This window comes from Felis catus, chromosome D4 (genome assembly GCF_018350175.1).
Source record: "Felis catus isolate Fca126 chromosome D4, F.catus_Fca126_mat1.0, whole genome shotgun sequence".
Lineage (NCBI taxonomy): Eukaryota > Metazoa > Chordata > Mammalia > Carnivora > Felidae > Felis > Felis catus.
In genome coordinates, this window is record NC_058380.1 from 88016880 (window position 1) to 88036873 (window position 19994).

At 44.9% G+C, this 19994-nt stretch overlaps 1 protein-coding gene across 11 annotated transcripts in view; it reads right to left on the reverse strand.

Annotated features, from left to right (window-relative positions):
• FNBP1 (formin binding protein 1) overlaps positions 1-19994 on the reverse strand; it is a 144691-nt gene that overhangs the window by 45894 nt on the left and 78803 nt on the right. For all 11 annotated transcript variants that reach the window (XM_023242849.2, XM_023242840.2, XM_023242839.2 and 8 more), the window contains 2 exons: positions 17410-17472; positions 16883-16987 (listed from right to left, as the gene is read on the reverse strand). In XM_023242849.2, coding sequence (XP_023098617.2) covers positions 16883-16987; positions 17410-17472 — 168 coding nt within the window. The remainder of the gene's footprint in view (positions 1-16882; positions 16988-17409; positions 17473-19994) is intronic.

Here is a 19994-nt window from a genome sequence, read left to right on the forward strand (position 1 = left end):
AAAAGGAACAAACCCCCAATTGAACCCCAAGCAGAAAAATTAGAAATAGAAAGTATGTACTCTGAAGTATCATAGCGATGCTACAGAACTCCAAAGGCAAAGATACGGTCTTAACAACTAGGGAAGGAAAGTCAAATATCTACAAAGGAATGCAATTAAGTAGACAGCCAATTTCCCAAGAGGAATGATCAAAGATAAAACACACCGGGATGATATTTTCAAAATGTTTAGAGAAAATAATTGTCAACTGAGAATTCTATACCTAGCTAAACTATCACGGTAGAAGGAGGGCAAAATAAAGACTTCAGACAAATAAAGAAGAAAGTACTGCTCACAAACCCTCAAGGAAGAAAAGTAGAACAACCTATCATCCAGGAAGGAGGAAATGTAACCCAGAAAGGAATAATATGCAAGAAGTAACAACACTGGGCCTGCCTGGTAATGTGTCTACAGCGGTGAGGATGGACGGTGAACTTCCAGGTGTCTGCCTCCTGGTCCAGTACAATCCCCGCCTCTCCTCCTTGGCTCCCTGATACTGAGGCCTCATGTCAATTGCTATTAGTCACCTTACCCCAACTCACTATTACCTGCCAGTTCTGTAGGTGAGAGCGGTGGTTAACAGTAAAGAGCTCATTCAACATAATCCAATAGTAAAGTCATAGGGTCCACAGACAAGAACTGAATTTGAGGCATGGACACGTACTTCGGTCTTGGCTGTACCATATCCAGCAGGGCCACTTCCAGCTAATGATAATTCAACATCTTACAGCCTCACCCTGCTTATCCAGAAACGGACAAAAGAATTCTAGAGAGGATCAGAACCCTTTTAGAAAATATAAAGCACTTTCCCAGCGTGAGTTTTTTGAGTAGGTTCAATAGCATTTCATCGGGGTCACATTCATTCTGCCTTTTGGCTTTTAACATTCTTCATCATCTGTTCTCATGCCATCCCTCCAGGAGACCCTACTCAGTCCCCCGCCCCACCAGGCAGCCCAACCTGAGCAGCATGTTCCCTCAGAGCCCTGGATGCGGCACTTTCCACTCTGTTGACCTCTGCCTGCTTCATCTTTTCAATTTCTACACATCCTTCATGTTCAGGCCCCAATTCCAGCCTCAGGCCTATCTCAACAACCTGTCATCTGCACAGAGCTTTCACAGATGCAGAATCCTAGTATCTGAGCTCCTCGTATTCGCTGCTCACAGGACCCGGTGATTTTCCACACGATGTCTCTCATAAACCATTTTTTAAATGCTTTTATTTATGAAAGACAGAGAGAGACAGAGTGTGAGTAAGAGAGAGGCAGAGAGAAGGAGGGAGACACAGAATCTGAAGCGGGCTCCGGGCTCTGAGCTGTCAGCAGAGCCTGACACGGGGCTCGAACTCACGAACTGTGAGATCATGACCTGCGCCAAAGTCGCATGCTTAACCGACTGAGCCACCCAGGTACCCCTCTCATAAACCATTTTTTTAAACTGCTATTGTTCTCATTATCTTCACCAGGCAGTTTGGCATGTAACCTATGATACTCTATCTTATTCTCCAACTGACTCGAGTTTTCCTCGTCTCTCCATTTCATCATTATCGGCTAAGCAAAGCCCTCACGAAAGGCACCCTATTGTAATCCTCTTGATGCGCTATTTGTTCAATAAGTGTTCTTACAGAATGCCTAGATGCCTAGAATGTTCTAAATATACTCAAGTGATTCACAGTAGGTCGAAGGAGTAAGAACGGAGGAGGAAGGAGCCAGAAGTAACCAAAAGAGAGGGACACAAACAGACAAAATACAGATAATGACAAGTGTCGACCACTTAACCGTGGTCCAAAAGCAGGCCTCTCCTTTATGCAGATCACATAGCGCTGAAACCTCACAACAAGCCCTTGAGGTGCACAATGTTATCCTTATTTCACAGAACAGGAAACACACTCAGACAGGAAGCAAACCGTCTTGTGCCATCCCATTAATGAGTGGTAGAAACAAGATCCAAAGATTAAGAACAAGCTCTTGCCCCAGCTAGCCCCCTCACTCTCAGTGAAAATGAAAATATTTCCTTAGATGAGTTGCCATATGGAAGCCTAAGTGAATATCATTTTTATGTATTTAATTCATTTTTGTATAGGCATATTCGTATGTTCATAAAATATGAATATATTCATATTTTTAAAAAAAATATTTTTATTTTTTTATTTTTGAGACCGAGAGAGACAGAGCATGAGCAGGGGAGGGGCAGAGAGAGAGGGAGACACAGAATTCAAAGCAGGCTCCAGGCTCTGAGCCATCAGCACAGAGCCCGATGCGGGGCTCGAGCTCACGGACCGTGAGATCAAGACCTGAGCCGAAGTCGGAAGCCCAACCAACTGAGCCACCCAGCCGCCCCAATATTCATATCATTTCTATTCAATTCATCTTAATCTTCAGGTCTGGGGCATGGGGATGATCTATTTATTATCTTACTGGGCTCTATTGCTATTTTGCAGATCATTTTGCAAACGTGGAGGTTGGTCAACGGCTATGCTTTTAGGAACATTAAAACAAGGCTAAGACAGTCTCATGTCAAAATGAAAAAATGCATACTGGAAACATTTCACTGAAGAGGCTTTCGGAAGTATTTCATCTCTATGTAAATTCACTTTTGGTATCACCTCCACCCCCACCATTCCTGATACTCTTGAGATTTTGACTTCCTTGGGGTTTACTGGATGTTTATTTAACCAAACTCCATTGTTTAGCATAAAAACCACTTACGCCAAAAACAAATAAGTGAAAATTAAGACTCACAATATAGGGACAGTAGCAACTGCTAGCAAATGAACTAAAAGTTGGAGCTGGGAAACCCAATTTGGCAATAAATTTCATATTTAAAAAAATAATAAATAAAAAAATAAAAGTTGGAGCTGAATGCAATTTAAAGAGCACTTCTGTAAAACATTTAACCGTAGTAAATAACTGCATGTTTCAACATTCCTATCACAAATTCATTAAATTTTTTTTTAATTTTTTTTAATGTTTATGTATTTTTGAGACAGAGAGACAGAACACGATCGGGGGAGGGGCAGAGAGAGAGGGAGACACAGAATCTGAAGCAGGCTCCAGGCTCTGAGCGGTCAGCACAGAGCCCGATGTGGGGCTCGAACTCACGAACCGCGAGATCATGACTGAGCCGAAGTCGGACACTTAACCAACTCAGCCCGCCAGGCACCCCCACAAATTCATTTTTAATGGTCAAACTAACACTGAGTGTCACAACCTTTAAAAAAACCCACAAAACTCATCTAACTAATATTCACTTACGACACAGATCAAAGTTATGCCCTGTTTCCAGACATAAATACATTTACTCCACATCTAATAATTGGAGAACATTTCCATTAAATTCCGTTTCCCATGTTAAGTGTCAAAAGAGGGAAACATATCCATTATTACCCAGGACAAATATTAAGAATCAAAACAACCGAAACCATTCAGAATGTTCACTTAATACGGGCACCCCGAGAGACAACGTATACGCAGAATATAAACTCTACAGATAGATGCGTGAACAAGACAGTAACAAAAGTGTTCCCTCTTGAATCTTTGATTTGAACACTGATCCATTTATAAAGGAAGAGAGCAACAATACCCATTTTCAAAAGTCCCTTTGTAATCGTACGCATTTTTTTCCCTCGTTGTAAATAAAAAAGCATTTCCAACCAAAGGATCGAGCTGCCGTTGCAAAATGTATTTCCTGCATTCATACTAACCACTTCCTCTTTCAAAAAAAATTTTTTTTTGTTGTTTTCTAAGCTGTTACAGTGAACAGTTCCTTCAGATAACCAGTCAGACATTTTATATGAAACAGATTTGGGAGAAGCACTAAAGATATTACCATGTTCCGTAAAGAGGTCAAACCTCAGCGTTAGAGCGAGGGCAGTGAAAACATTTGACAAGTACAACTCCTTATACGTCCAGTGACTAAAGCAGTCATCTTGCAAGGGACTGTTTCCCCAAATGGTAAAAAAATTTAACACTGCTACTCGGCTGGCCTCAGTTAGAGAAGAAGTGAGCCTACCGTGCCTGTGCATTTCGGAGTCCTCAACTGAAGAAAATTTCCCAACTGCTCAACTCCTTTTCTCTTACTGAGATAATTACCACACTGAAAATCATTCAAAGCAAATCCTTTCCCTCTTGCGTAAAGTTAGCATAGATTCTTTTCTATAGTTTTATTTTGCTCTCCAAAACATCCGATTAGGTAACACAGGACACATTAAAAAAAAAAAAAAAAAAAAAAAGAGCGCGTGTATATTTTATCATAAACTGGAAATGTGAAGTCTTATCACATACTTCTCGAATTTTTTTGTGTGAATGTTTCTTTATTTTTGAGAGAGAGAGGAGACAGAGTGCGCGCCGGGGAGGGAGAGGGAAAGAGAGAGAGAGAGACACACAGAATCTGAAGCAGGCTCCAGGCTCGGAGTTGTCAGCACAGAGCCCGACGTGGGGCTCGAACTCACGAACTGACAGATCATGATCCGAGCCGAAGTCGGACGCTTAACCGACTGAGCCACCCAGGTTGACTCTATCACCTACTTCTTAAAATTCTACCTTCATTCGTAAATGGCTCAGAAGTTCCTATTCTACTAGGGACCTCCCTAAAGAATCTAAAAGCTACGAATGTTCAAAGCCAAATACTTTTAGAAGCTGTAGTAACTGCACATAAACAGAATGCTAACTCCCTGAGTAACTGACACGCACTTCTAAGCGCTGATGGTCAGGATCTGAATGTAATTTAACTTTGAAAACGTTTCCTCGAGTCAGGTTCTATAACAACACTCATGAGCAAGCCCAGTAATGAAGCCTCCTGCATTGTCTAGAGAATTCTTCTGGTTAATCAAGACTCAGAATTGCAATGAACTTGAATAAAGAAGCCCCATTAACAGTTTCAGGACACACAACTGCCCGTAAAAATGCAGACTCTGGCAGCAAAAAGAATCACCCGAGATAAATGAAACAAGAGCTGTGAGAAAGGGAGAAATTGACACCAGCGTTTAAAAACATAACTTGAAATTCACTAACAATTCGTAACCACTAACTGTGCAGTTTTTTGTTAAACAATATCCTATTTTGCATTTAGAAATTATGTAAGCGCCAACAGTCACAAGGCAAGGGCGAATTAGAGAAAGGGAATTATTCATTGCCTGACATGGATGAACTCCGTGTAATGCATGCATTTAGAAAACACTGTTCTCTCTGTTCCGAAATATTAGTTCACATTCCATTCATTTTGATAACCTTTTCCTTTTTCCTCCTAACACCACACTAACCATGGGCAGCTCCATCAGAAGGCAGAGATTAGGCACTGCTCCTCGCCCAACTTGGTCCAGTATGTCGTTCTTCCAAAGCAGACCGACAGACAAAACCTGACTATAAAGCCTTTGTCACCAAAATGCCACTGAAGAGCCCGTTAGAGGGCAAACGGGAAAATTCACAATACGGAGAGCTGAATACCGGGAGGAAAGTGAAAGCCAAGCTCCTTAAAGTCAAGGATTGTGTGCTGGCGTGTGGGTGTCTCGGGGTGCCGCCCCCACACCTCCCCAGCACGCAGTCGGTGGGTCGTGGGTGAGGCAACGAACGGGCGAATCATTCCGAAGGATCACACCTTAGGAATTCTTCAACACGTTCAATGCTTTTTGAAAATCAGACTAGGACCGTGAAATCACGATTCCATTACAATTCCCTGAAATTCAAACAAAGCCAAACAAACAAAAAAAAAATAGGTAACTCATTAGGGGGGTGGGAGGGGGGTGAGGGGAGGCCTGTGAAAAGAGAAATAGGCAATGTTCAGAATTTAGTTGGATAAAAAGCTGTACCGAGCAGGGGCGCCTGGCTGACTCCATCAGGCGAGCACGCAACTCTTGATCTCAGGGTTGTAAGTTCGAGTCCCATACTGGGCACGGAGATTACTTAAATAAATAAATAAACTTAAAAAAAAAAAAATGGTCCACAACACTCCTCGTCAAGGAAATGCAAAGACAAAAGGAAACCACTACCAGATTCCACTCCCCCGCTCGTCCAGAAGTCTTTCTATTTCAAGACCGAGAGCACCTCTTGTGGGTACGGATGAGGAGCAGCCCGCGGAGGGGCATCCGTGGGCACGGCCACCTCGTCAAGCTCTTTGACAGCACGCCAGAGGCAGGTACCCAAGTATGACTCACGATGCCACACCCAGGTCTACGCCCAGGAAAAGCGAGAGATCGTGGCCACCAAAGATCCGTCTAGAGAGGTTCGTGGTAGGCAGCCTCACTACGGAGACAACCCAGATGCCCCCGAACACGAGAAGGGATACACACTGGGGGCTGTCCGCACACGGAATATCACATGGCGACCGAGAAAGGGCAACTCAAATGACCACCACAGGCAACAAAAACATGAGGGTCAGAAACACAACGTTGAGTCAGAGAAGCCAGACAGAAGGATATATGTTGCATACCTTGTACGAAGTACAGAAGCGGGTTAAACCAACGTATGATGGGGTCAGAACGATAGTTACCTTTGGGATGGGGGAGTGTTCAAGGGAGCCTGTGGGGTTCTAGAGACGTCCCCATTTTAGCTGGCAGTGCATGGTTTCCTATAGACGTAAAAACTCATTGAGCTGTCCACTTGAGATGTGGCCACTTTATTGTACCTAAATTCACCTCAATAAAAAACTAATTTACGGGGCGCCTGGGTGGCGCAGTCGGTTGGGCGTCCAACTTCAGCCAGGTCATGATCTCGCGGTCTGTGAGTTCGAGCCCCGCATCAGGCTCTGGGCTGATGGCTCAGAGCCTGGAGCCTGTTTCCGATTCTGTGTCTCCCTCTCTCTCTGCCCCTCCCCCGTTCATGCTCTGTCTCTCTCTGTCCCAAAAATAAATAAAAAAACGTTGAAAAAAAATTTTTTTTTTAAAAACTAATTTATTTCTAAAGTAAGCTCTACGCCCAACACGGGGCTTGAACTCACAACCCTGAGATCAAGACGTGCACGCCCTGCCAAGGGAGCCAGCCGGGCGCCCCAATAAAAACTTATTGTGAACGTTCTAGAACACGTATCAAGTGGCAAGAGTGACCACCTCTCATGAGGGCCTGGGAAGGGGGCAGAATACCGTTCGCCTTACTCTCAATGTATTTTAATTATTATTACTACTGTTTTACCAGAGAACCCTACATTTGAGTGAGGCATTGTGGGTTTGATTTTTCCATGTTCCCTTGTAGCCCTCTGACTTCTCAATATTACAAAAGAGACAGTAGGGACTATATTTTCCACCTCGTTAAAAAAAGAGGTGCTTCAACTTAAGCGCGTGGGTCACGAGCCACAGGGCGACCTATTCTAACATATATCGGTTCTTTTACCAACCCGGATCAGCGAATTCCTAATCACTAGAACTCATGTTAAGTCTTCAAGTTCAAAACCTCCTGAGCGCTGCATCTTGGCAAAGGAGAGGAGACCGCGACCTTCCTTGAACTTCATCACCAACAAAAGTCATTCCGTTGAGCGATTTCCTTCCCCCATCATTCCTCAGAGGAACACGGCATCCTCACACATCCAAATATATTCCCCTGCCCAGAGATAAAACTACCAGGGGTCTTTTTTAAATTTTTAATGTCTATTTGATACATATAAATGCATTTCTAGTTAGACTGGGCGCTTCGAGGACAACACAGAGCTTCTTGTAAGCAAATTACTAAATATCTGCCCACATGCTGACACTGACCACAAAGCACAAGGTTACTGATGCCCCACGCAGACTTGGACAGATTTAGGTGACCTGAACACAGCGCATGCGAAAACCATGGGACGTTTTATTTAAAAAAAAAAAAAAAAAGAAGACGACAAAATTCAGGCTCATCATACCCAGATCCTAAGTCATCTAGAAGATGCATGTACCTAGAGTTCACATCACCTGTTATCATCAAACACAGACGCCATGTGCAGAAGTCCCTTCTGCTTCTACTGGGGAGGGTTCCCTCTCTGTAAACACAGTGCTATCATTCCAAATGTCGCAGAACTGATCGCCGCACGAGGGAGGGTGAGTTATTTCTAACACAACTGGATAACTGAATCATGGGCGGAAACCGGGGGGGAAAGACATTTATATCAGATTCAAAGACCGTCAGAAGTCACAGTGGGAAATTACATTACACAGCGACAAGAAGTGAAACATTACTTCCTTTCAGCTTGATACTGACAAGAGGCTTCGCTGGTGACAAAGGAGAGCAGATCGCTGTGTGTTTGGGGAAATCAGTGTTCCAAGTCCCCCTCTTGGGCAAAATGACATGATTTCCAATATTTCGACACTGCTCTATCCGCTTCAGGTTTGTGATGCCAAAATCATTTCTCATATCCTCGGAGAGGAGGTAAACGGGACTTGCATAAAAATAGCAAAATGGTGTCTTCAGGATAAGAAAAAACAGTATGCCCTTGGAAATATTAAGACAGTCAAGGAGAACAATTCAATTTGGCCAGGACCTGTCAGAAAGTCCTAAAGCCGTAACTGGCCCCAGGAACTGCACTGTTCATAGCTAACTGGGGTCTGACCTGAGGGCGAAATGCAAAGAAAACAATCACCCTGGAAATTTCTGAGCCACAGAAAGGGCCAGAACTCATACAGCATGTGTGGACCTCAACCCCCAAGTTGAGATTAATGCAGTCCTGGCTGGGGGGTGACCTCAGGGAACGCCAGCTCATCCTGGAGAACCCACTTTAAAGCTAGGCCATAGATTGGGAATGCAAGCTGGTGCAGCCACGCTGGAAAACGGTATGGAGGTTCCTCAAAAAAAATTAAAAATGGAACTACCCTACGACCCAGCAATTGCCTAGGCATTTCTCCACGGGATACAGGTGTGCTGTTTCGAAGGGACACATGCACCCCCATGTTTATAGCAGCACTCTCGACAATAGCCAAAGTACGGAAAGAGCCCAAATGTCCATCGATGGATGAACGGATAAAGAAGATGTGGTCTATATAGACAATGGAGTATTACTCGGCAATCAAAAAGAATGAAATCTTGCCATTTGCAACTACGTGGATGGAACTGGAGGGTATTGTGCTAAGTGAAGTTAGTCAGAGAAAGACAAAAATCAGATGACTTTACTCATATCAGGACTTTAAAAGACAAAACAGATGAACATAAGGGAAGGGAAACAAAAATAATACAGAAACAGGGAGGGGGACAAAACAGAAGAGACTCATAAATATGGAGAACAAACTGAGGGTGACGGGAGGGGTGGTGGGAGGGGGGGATGGGCGAAATGGGGAAGGGGCACTAAGGAATCTACTCCTGAAATCATTGTTGCACTAGATGCTAACTAATTGGGATGTAAATTAAAAAATTTTTTCTTTAATATTTATTTATTTATTTAATTTATTTATTTAGGACAGAGAGACAGAGCATGAGCAGGGGAGGGGCAGAGAGAGAGGGAGACACAGAATCCCAAGCAGGCTCCAGGCTCCGAGCCGTCAGCACAGAGCCCGACGCGGGGCTCGAACTCACAGACCGTGAGATCATGACCTGAGGCGAAGTCCGGTGCTCAACTGACCGAGCCACCCAGGCGCCCCAATTTGGATGAAAATTTAAAAAAAAAAAAAAAAAAAAGAAAAGAAAAAAGCTAGGCCATGGATAAAATTCCAAGGAACACACATTCAAAATCAAACAGTCTATTCTACACCTCCCATGTTTTTCTGCTGTGATTTATACCTTTTTATGGGACTGAAATACAGGGCAATGATGCGAGGATAACATAAAAGCCTTGCTAGTCTACGTGCAGTTTTTCACAGCACATTAATATCTACTGGGAAGATGTTGCCGCCTATGTGGAAATAATGGATAACTACTGAAAGCTATCTGGTGGATAAGATTTTTCAGTTTGATGAAAGGCATCTCATCAGAAGTGAATGCTTCCAGGGGCGCCTGGGTGGCTCAGTTGGTTGAGATCCGACTTCAGCTCAGGTCACGATCTCACGGTTCGTGGGTTCGAGCCCCACGTTGGGCTCTGTGCTGACGGCCCAGAGCCTGGAACCTGCTTTGGATTCTGTGTCTCCCTCTCTTTCTCTCTCTCCCCCTCCCCTGCTCACACTCTGCCTCCCTTTCTCTCAACTCTGGATAATAAAACATTAAAAGAAAAAAAAAAAAGAAGTGAATGATGCCCAAAACTATATCTCCGGAGGTCCTACTACTCTTAAGGACCTACATCACGAAGGACCAAGGGCTGTGATCCTCGGTGCAGATGCCTAGTTTTACTAAAGTTGTTCTTCTGTTGGAGCTCTGGGTACCAAGTTCTCGTCACTGTTGAGAGATCAGTTTCCAGGCCTATTTTCCCCCAGAAGCCCTGTCTGTTGCTTTTAGCAGTATTTTTGCAGAACGTAAGGTTCGCGGTGATGTGTTTATGGCATTATAGAAGAAATGTCTGTATCACAAAAATACACAAGGAAACAAGTCACCGTGAGCAAGTGAGCAGAAACAGCAAACTGAAGCATCAGGCCCGCAAAGAGTAGACGCTGAAATTAATCAAAAAGAGAATATAAAATTGGTACATTTCCTATGTCTCAAGAAGTAACATATGATGTGAAAGTGTGACAACATCACCAGAAAATAACAAAATGTCTCTACAGATTTTAAATAGACCCTGAAGGAACTTCTAGAAAGTAAAATTAACACCTGAACTTAGAGAACTTAAAGAACCCGCAGACTAGACACAGCGTAAGAGAGAATTCGTGAAACGAAAGTCGTATCTGAAGGAATTCATGGGACACAGAAGAGACAGAAGGACAGAGATGAGAAATGCAAATACACTTTCACAGGCAAAGAGGATACAAAGTAGAAGTTTTAACTTGCGCCTTATCATCAGAGTTCCAGAAGAAATAGAAGAAAGACGGATAGGCATGTGTGGGAAAACCCCAATCTGGAGCCAATAAATTCAGTGAATCAGAAGCAAGATAGAAAAGAAATTCACAGCTAGATATGTTATAGTGAAATGTCAGCGAAGAACTTAGACCAAAAATATCTCCATAGTCAGCAAGAAGAACAGACATGATCTTCAAAGGGTTAACAGTTACACGGACTTCTCATCCCTTGTGACTTCTCAACACAAATGAGAGCCAGGAGATGGCAGAATTAGGTTCCTCCAGGTACAATCACCCTGGGATTGTATACATGGAGAAATCATCTTTCAGAGATGAGAGGGAAGTGAAGTCCATTCCAATCCAACGAACACTGAGATTTTATTGCAATGAATCTTGGCTAATGGCACTTCTAAAGGATGTCCTTTGGAATTAAGAAGGAATTAAGATCCCCGATACAAAAAGGAATAGTGAACAAAGAAAGTGGAAAGCATACTTATAGGACTGTATAAAATTACCAAAGCCCAGCTTGTGTAATTGAACCCCAAATACTCACAAATAAATGGCAACAAGGGAGCTGGTTTAGTTAAAGGGTTGTGTGAGAAAACATCACTGGGGCGCCTGGGTGGCTCAGTCGGTTAAGCATCCGACTTCGGCTCAGGTCACGATCTCGCGGTCTGTGAGTTCGAGCCCCGCGTCGGGCTCTGTGCTGACGGCTCGGAGCCTGAAGCCTGCTTCCGATTCTGTGTCTCCCTCTCTCTCTTCCCCTCCCCTGCTCACACTCTGTCTCTCTCTCTCTCCTTCAAAAATAAACATTAAAAAAAATTTTTTTTAAAGAAAAAAGAGAAAACATCACTAAAGATTCCGATATACTTTGTAGTTCAGGCTGAATATGTCTGTTCAAGTGTCTAGGCTAGCCAATAAAACCACAGGAAGAGGATACAGGAGATCTCCAAAATGGCCCAGGGGAAAGATCGAATGAGGAAAATAAAACAAAAACAAAAATTTCAAAGCGCAAGAAGGCAAGAAACAAAGAGGGTCAAGGCAAGAGGTAAGGGAACATAGAGAAAGCGAGACAAAGAGAAAATAAAATGAGATGATACACATGAATCCAAACGCTTCAGGGGAAAGATAAGGACCATCAGAGTGGATTCAAAAGAAATCTCGCCGTGCCCCCCATGGCTAACCAAAAGAGCTAGCATAGATCAGGCAATACAGACTTTAAGGCATAAAGCATCACGGCAGAAAGAAATTCACCACACATGGATGAAAACTTAAAACACACTGAAGGTACTGCAATTCTAAAATTTATTTATTTTTTAAAGGTTTTCTTTTTTTAATTTATTTAATTTCTTTTTTTTTTTTAGTTTTTTTTTAAAGTTTATTTATTTTGAGAAAGAGAGAGAGGGCAGGGGAGGGGAAGAGAGAGAGGAGAGAGAATCCTAGGCAGGCTCCATGCTGTCAGCCCAGAGCTGACGTGGGGCTCTAACTCACCGACGTGCGATCAAGATCTGAGCCAACACCAAGAGTCGGACGCTTAACCAACTGAGCCACCCAGGTGCCCAAATTTAATTTCTTTAAGTAATCTCTATGCCCAACATGGGGCTCAAACTCCCGTCCCCAAGTCAGAGTGGCACGCTCTACTGACTAAGCCAGCCGGGCGCTCCTAAAACTTATTTTTTCCTAAGGTAACTTCACGGCACAAGAAAAAAAAGTAAGAGTAAATGACAAATCTTCCACCATTATGATCTGCCATAAATGGCTTTGAGTCCCTTGTACATACGAACACTGTTAGTATTCCCATGAATCCTGTTCTTCTGTGTTCCCATTTTACAGAGAAGAAAAGTAAGGCACAAAGAAGTAACATATCTCCCACAAAGAAATGATACAACCAATGGCAACAAGAATCCTTCACGATGGGAGGATTTGCATATCAGCAAGTTAGATCTAATGCAAATAGGTAGGGATGGAAAATACATATTCTTTTCAATTACTTAGAGAACACTGATAAAAACTGACCATGCGTTGGGGCATAAAACAAGTCTCAAATAAACCAAAGATTCAAACTCAGAGTTTCCAGAACGATGATGCAATTAAATTATAGAAATCAGTATCAAAGGTACTGAATTTACCGAAGAGAAGTTTAACTACGTCATACAGTGGGAAATTTTAAAATAGGCTTCCAAATAAATCATAGGAGAGATTCAATAACAGTAAAGGAAATGAAAAGTATCTGGAAATGAACAATAACGATACTTCATATCAAAATCTGTGGGTTACACACAAAATCATATGTAAATGGGAAATGTATTACTTAAATGGTCATATTAGAAAAGAAGAAAGGGGCGCCTGGGTGGCTCAGTCGGTTGAGCGTCTGACTTTGGCTCAGGTCATGATCTCACGGTTTGTGAGTTCGAACCCCCGCATCGGGCTCTCTGCTGTCAGCCTGGAGCCCGCTTCAGGTCCTCTAGCCCTCCCCTGCCTCTCAAAAATAAATAAACATTTTGTTAAAAAAAAAAAAAAAAGCGGGGCGCCTGGGTGGCTCAGTGGGTTGAGTGTCTGGCTTCCTCTGAGGCCATGATCTCACGGTTCATGGGTTCGAGCCCCACATCAGACTCTGTGCTGACAGCTCGGAGCCTGGAGCCTGGAGCCTGCTTCGGAGTCTGTGTCTCCCTCTCTCTCTGCCCCCTTCTTGTTTGTGTGCTCTCTTTCAAAAACAAAAATAAAAACAAACAAACCAAATAAACACACATTTTAAAAAAACGAAAAAAAAAAGAAAAGATGAAAGACTGTAATGACATAAACAACCGAAGAAAGAAATTTCTGGAAGGGGAGGAGAATAAATCCAAAGACACTGACAGAAGAGGAAGAAGAAAAAGAAAAAGAAACTAGATGAAATAGAAACTACAAATAGACAAAGGAAGCTCCATGACAATTGATTTCGGGTTCTCGGAAAATGCGGATAAAAATGATCTGGAATGCTGGTCCTCCAAAAAAAACCCCCAGAGATACAAATAAACAATTTTAGGAGTAAATAAGGGGGCACAACAGCACAGGCAGCAAAACTAAGGTGAGAGAATATTATGGGCAACTTTAAGCCAATAAATTTAAGGGGCGCCTGGGGCTCAGTCGGTTGAGTGTCCAACTTTGGCTCAGGTCATGATCTCGCCGTTCGCGGGTTCCAGCCCCGCGTCGGGCTCTGTGCTGACAGCTCGGAGCCTGGAGCCTGCTTCGGATTCTGTGTCTCCCTCTCTCTCTGCCCCTCCCTCGCTCGTGCTCTGTCTCTGTCTCTCGATAATAAACATAAAAAAAATTTTTTAAGCCAATAAATTTGAAAATTCAGGATGAAGTGGGTATAGGTCTAGAAAAACACAATCTGCCAGTACCGACCAAAGGGGAAGCAGACGATGAAGGAATTGACTCTGTAGTTAGAGACTTCCCACAGTGAAGTATTACGAAACGTTCAAGAAACATTAATTTCAACTTCCATGGATTATTTCAGAAAATAGAAAAACAAACAAACCGGCAACATGCTCGTAAAGCAAACTAGGACGGACGGGAAAGGAAAATTATAGATCCATTTCAATGGAAACAGATGCAAAACTCTTAGGTAAAATATTTACAAAACCAATTCAGCTAACGTATTAAAAAAAAAACAAACCCAAAACATCATCACCTAGTTGGGTTCGTCACAAGAATGCTAATTTGGTTCAATATAAGAACACTGACTCAGGTCAGTTAGCCTGATAAAGTGTATATATTAAAATCATGCTTAATGGAGAATTATTTGAAGTACTCTCTTCACACTCAAGAATCGAGATAAAGAAGTCCACAATAATTGCTTTTACCAGCATAATGGCGTTCATGACCAACAGAGCAAGATGAGAAGAATAAATAAAAGGCATAAGGGTTGAAAAAGAAATAAAGCTGTCATTATTTGCTGGTGATAGGCCCGTCTCTACACACACACACACACACACACACACACACACACACGCACACTCCAAAGTAGAAATACAAAGAGAATTTAGCAAGGCATCTGGCTCTAACATTAATGTAATTAATCTATAAAAGTCAGATGTTCTACACAGTCCATTTGAATTACGAACATCACGCCGAACGAAAAAACAATCAAGAATGAAGGAAATAAATGAAAGTATGATTTTTGTTTATATAATGGTGAAAAAGAAGCAAAATTATAAATATACCCTTCGGAGATACATACACCCGTGGCAAAGCTGGGACAATTAGCAAGGAGGTGATTAACACCGAATTAAGGATAAAGGGCACCTCTAGGGTGAGGATCAGGGGCAAGAAGTTAGGGACAGACTTCAAAGGCATCAATAAGATTGTATTTCTTTTTTTTTTATCTGTATTTATTTTTGAGAGAGACAGACACACAGCGGGAGCGGGGAAGGGACAGAGAGAGAGGGAGACACAGAACCTGAAGCAGGCTCCAGGCTGTCAGCACAGAGCCCGATGCGGGGCTCGAACTCACGGACCGTGAGATCATGACCTGAGCCGAAGTCAGACGCTTAACTGACTGAGCCACCCAGGCGCCCGTCAAGTATGTTTGTAATAAGCAAGGATAGCTTTTATGCTAAGAAAAGGCTGTAAGAGAAATTCCTTTTTTATTAATTTTTTTTATGTTTTTTATTTTTGAGAGAGACAGACAGGCAGAGTGCAAGCGGGGGAGGGGCAGAGAGAGAGGGAGACACAGAATCGGAAGCAGGATCCGGACTCTGAGCTGTAGGCACAGAACCCGACGGGGGGCTCAAACTCATGAGCCGTGAGATCATGACCTGAGCCGAAGTCGGACGCTTAACCCACTGAGCTGCCCAGGCGCCCCATAAAAGTAATTTTCTTTCAAGAAGATCTTTAAATGAGTAAAATTCACTCTGATTTGACATTTAGGCTAACAAAACATTTGATAAAGAAGGGGCATGTCTTTGCGAGGTACGCTACCCCTATACTGACCTACCTCATTTAGCCCCCAAACGATTTCAACGGAGTCCCATTTTAAACAGTTTGGGGAGCTGGCTATTTAATAGGAATTTATGACAAACCTGCGGTACTTTATGGTTACTCTATCAGCACATTAATATCTTTTGGTAAAGTATCCACGCTCAGGCTCAAATGCAGACATTGAGACTATGTATTTTAATATCTTCGGCAATGTTCAAGGAAGGCAGGGTGATAAATACCTAGGCTTTAAGCCAGGCATCTGGCAGACCTAGACCAATAACTAAATCATCCACGCTATTTTCCAACTAAACTCGTCCCCCACGAAATCTGGCAAAAGTGAAAGAAACCTATGAAAATGCCAGGCTTCTCCCCACCGAGAGCAGCAGGCTGAGGATGCCAAAACAGCCCTGGGCGGTCATGGGATGAATACAGCCATTTACCAGCCTTAAGCTGTTTACCCTGTATTGATGACTCTTCGGAAAAGAAAACTCCGCTTCTAGGGGAAAAACACACAGAAGACCACAAGAAGGTACAGTGCGAGCTTTATCACCTTCCTAACTGCGACACAAGTCGGGGACGCCCAGATGCCAGCCCTCAGCTACAACCTGCTAACAACCGGAATGAATCCACGGCAAGGCAGGCCGGCCCTCCAGGCCCTTTATCTCCCAAACGGAAGCATCAGAGGCAGCCGATCTCTTCCAGATGGCTCTGCAGCCCTGCGCTCTGGCTTTTAAAGGGGTGGACTTGTTCTTTGAAAAGCCATTAAGGGAAAAGCCACCACCTCCGGAAACCATCCTGCTGCGAGCCGCTCCCAGGCTGAGTCTCCGCGTCACCATCCTGGGGACTACACAATTCGGCCAAGTGCCCCCCGATCGGCACACCGGAGACGCCCCGAGAGTCAGGGCTTCTGGCCCCCACGACAGGTGACACAAAACGGAAAGCACTGATCCCAGGGTGGGTGGCCTTTTGCGGTGCCGTCGGAAAGGACAGCTTGGGGACAGGCAGCCTGGGGAGGAGAGGCTCCAGGCCCAGATAAGGGAAGTAAGTGAAAGACTCTCACTGTCACCTCACCTTCTCAACGTCTGCTTTGGTGACATTGATGTCGGCGTCCATCTTCTCAAAGTACTGCTGTGCCCTGTCCGCCTCTTTGCAGTCACGTTCAAATCGCCTTTTACTCTGAAAGCAGGGGCGAGTGGTGGCAGGAGAGCAGGTGTTAATGCAGCCGCGAGATTCCTACGCGAGGGTAACACTTCATCTCCATCCCCCAAAGAGCTTTCTCCTGCCTCTGAGCTGATTTGTGACGATTTCAATAAGTTACTCGAACAGCTGCATTTATTTCCACCCACACCCATCTCCCCTTTGTTCTTCTTTGCGTGTGATTTTTTTTTTTCTTTTTTAAGAAAAACGCTCTACGTGAGCTCTTGGGACTCAACATCCTAGTCTCCCTAAGGGTGCCTACAAACAAATCCAATTCAAACTGGAAGATCTCTGAAGGCGTGTCTTGGGCGTTTTTGTTTCGCGCTTACTGATCGCTTCGAGCTCGCGTTCACATTTAGGAAACCTAAAGCCGCTTCTCGGGCCGTTTGTCCTCCACTTACTGATTCGAGTTGCTTCCAGCAGATCTCTATGTGCTGCTGTGCCTTCCGCCCATCGTGAAAGTACTGGAAACAGAAAACGCACAGTGATTAGCACCCCCTCTTTCCCAGGGTCACACCTGAGGGAAAAAAAAAATCATCAACTCAAATCATATTTAATTTCTTGTTTTAAGTAGGCTCCACGCCCAACGGGGGGCTTGAACTCACAACCCTGGGATCCAGCGTCGCGTGCTCTGCCTACTGAGCCAGCCAGGCGCCCCCTAAACCGTATTGAAATACTGAATCTCTAGCGCACTCCAAAGAAATGGAAGACTTAAAAAATAAAGGGGAGGGGCGCCTGGGTGGCTCAGCTGGTTAAGCGTCCGACTTCGGCTCAAGTCACGATCTCGCGGTCTGTGAGTTCGAGCCCCGCGTCGGGCCCTGCGCTGACGGCTCGGAGCCCGGAGCCCGCTTCGGATTCTGTGTCCCCCTCTCTCTCTGCGCCTCCCCTGCTCAGGCTCTGTCTCAAAAATAAATGAAACATTAAAAAATAAATAAATCAAAAATAAAGGGGAAACGAAAACACAGTCAGAGTTTCCCCCTCAAACTTCAGGCAGGATAATCCCGAGTTCTCAGACCCACGCGCAACACTCGCGAAAAGGGCAGGAACGTTCGTTAGGACAGCGACCACGGAGACCTTTATTTTTCCGCTGCTTTGAGAATTCGCGTAGCACACGATTCGCCCACTGGAGTTGTACAACTCGGCGCTCGTTGGTGCAGTCGCAGAATTGTGCAACCATCACCACAGTCTGAGAACATTTGATCACCCCAAAAGGACAGCCTGAACGTCTAACACGTCATTCCCCTCCCCCCCCCCCCCCCCCCCCCAGCCCTGGGCAACCGCTACTCTACCTTACGTCTCCATAAATTTGCCTGCTCTGGCTTATTCCTATGAATGGAATCCTAGGCCGTGAGGTCTTTTGTGACTGGCACAATGGCTGCCATTAGCACGTAATGTTCACCAGGCAGAATGTCTTCCAGGTTCATGCACGTTGTCACGTGGGTCTCGGTCCTTTCTCTCTTTTTTACTGCCCAGTGACACTCCGTTGTATGGGCATATACCGATTTTGTTTCTCCATTCACAGTTGATGAACATTAGGGTTTTCCCAGTTTGGGGCTACAGGAATAATGCCCCTGCAAACATTTGTGTAGATGAATGTTTCCATTACTTAGATCTTCTTAGATTGAAAAGTAAGTTCAGCCCCCTGCTCTCTGCCAAGGCCCCGTGGCAGGTACGTGCCTTGTGTTGACCAGTAAGGACCCCAAAGGGCTAGAGCAGGGGTAAGCCTCAGGCACTATCAGGAAACGGGGTCAGAGAAGAAAGGGCCAGCCTGTGTAGAGTCTCGTAGGCTTTGGGTCTGAATGAGCTGGGGAGCCATGGGTCACATAGAGGCGCCATGTTGTGAAGGAAGGTTCCAGGTCTCTCTCCAACCCGGGAGACGGGAGACTTGGACCACAGGGCAGCAGCGTAGGTGGTGAGCGGGGGGTCAGACTCTAGGTGTCCTTCCCAGGTGTCAGGAAAACTCCAGGATCAGATGTGAGTGGAGGTACGGAAGTTTCAGGGTTGACTCCAAGATTGCTGGTCTGAGCTTTAGGAGGGGGGTACTGGAGTCACACAGTTTTAGCTTTGTTAGGTTGACATTCTAAGACAGCCCCAAGTGGAGAGCCTACCGGGGAGCTGGATGGCCGAGTGTGAGCTCAGGGAAGGGTCAACGCTAAAAAGATCAGCGTGGACGTCACCAGCACCACGTGGGTGGTTAGAGCCACAGCCTGGACAAGATCTCCAAAGGAGACGAGATCCCAAGGAAAGACCAGAAATACATAGAAATGTTAAGAAACTGATGTCCTTTTTATCTCGTGGCCCCAAATCACCAGCGTTTCCTAAATCCTGTAATCTCCTTCAGCTGTGACATCACTGACTTCGTCAATGTGGTGGGAATTTCCCAGATCTGTCCCCTGTGTCCCCAGCGGCTGACCCGGGGATATGGACCGCACACGGCCTCCCGGGCCCTCCGGTTCTGTCAGATTTGCCACAGATGTTCTGGTGCATCGGAGGGCGGGGAATTTAGGTGTATCTGAAGGTCCTCTCGCTGAGAAATTCTGGGTTGGCTGGGTCCTCGACGGAGGCAACGGCTCCGGTCAGGAACCCCCGCCCCGTGGGACGGAGGGGACCGCAGCAGCTCCCCACCCTGACTGGCCCCCGGGGTTCGGCACTAGCTCTTAGTGCTTTTCCTGAACCTTCTCCGCAGCCAGGTAACCCTTCCTGCTACTGAACAACCTTCCCGGAATGAGTGGGCTTGAATGTGCCGTCTGTGTTCTGACAGACAAGGTGGGGAATGTCGTGGCCAGAAGGCAGGTTGAAAGCAGACTGATGGCGGAGGCTCCCCCTCCCCCCCACCCTCCCCCTCTGAGTTTATCTCTCCTAGTCAGAGCCTAGGGCCCGGCTGAGTCACAAAGGAGGACTGAGGACTGGGGAGGACAGGAAGGAGGAGACAAAATCAGATTCTGGCTCTTTTATAAGGGACTCCTTCCTTGTCTCTCTTTCGAGG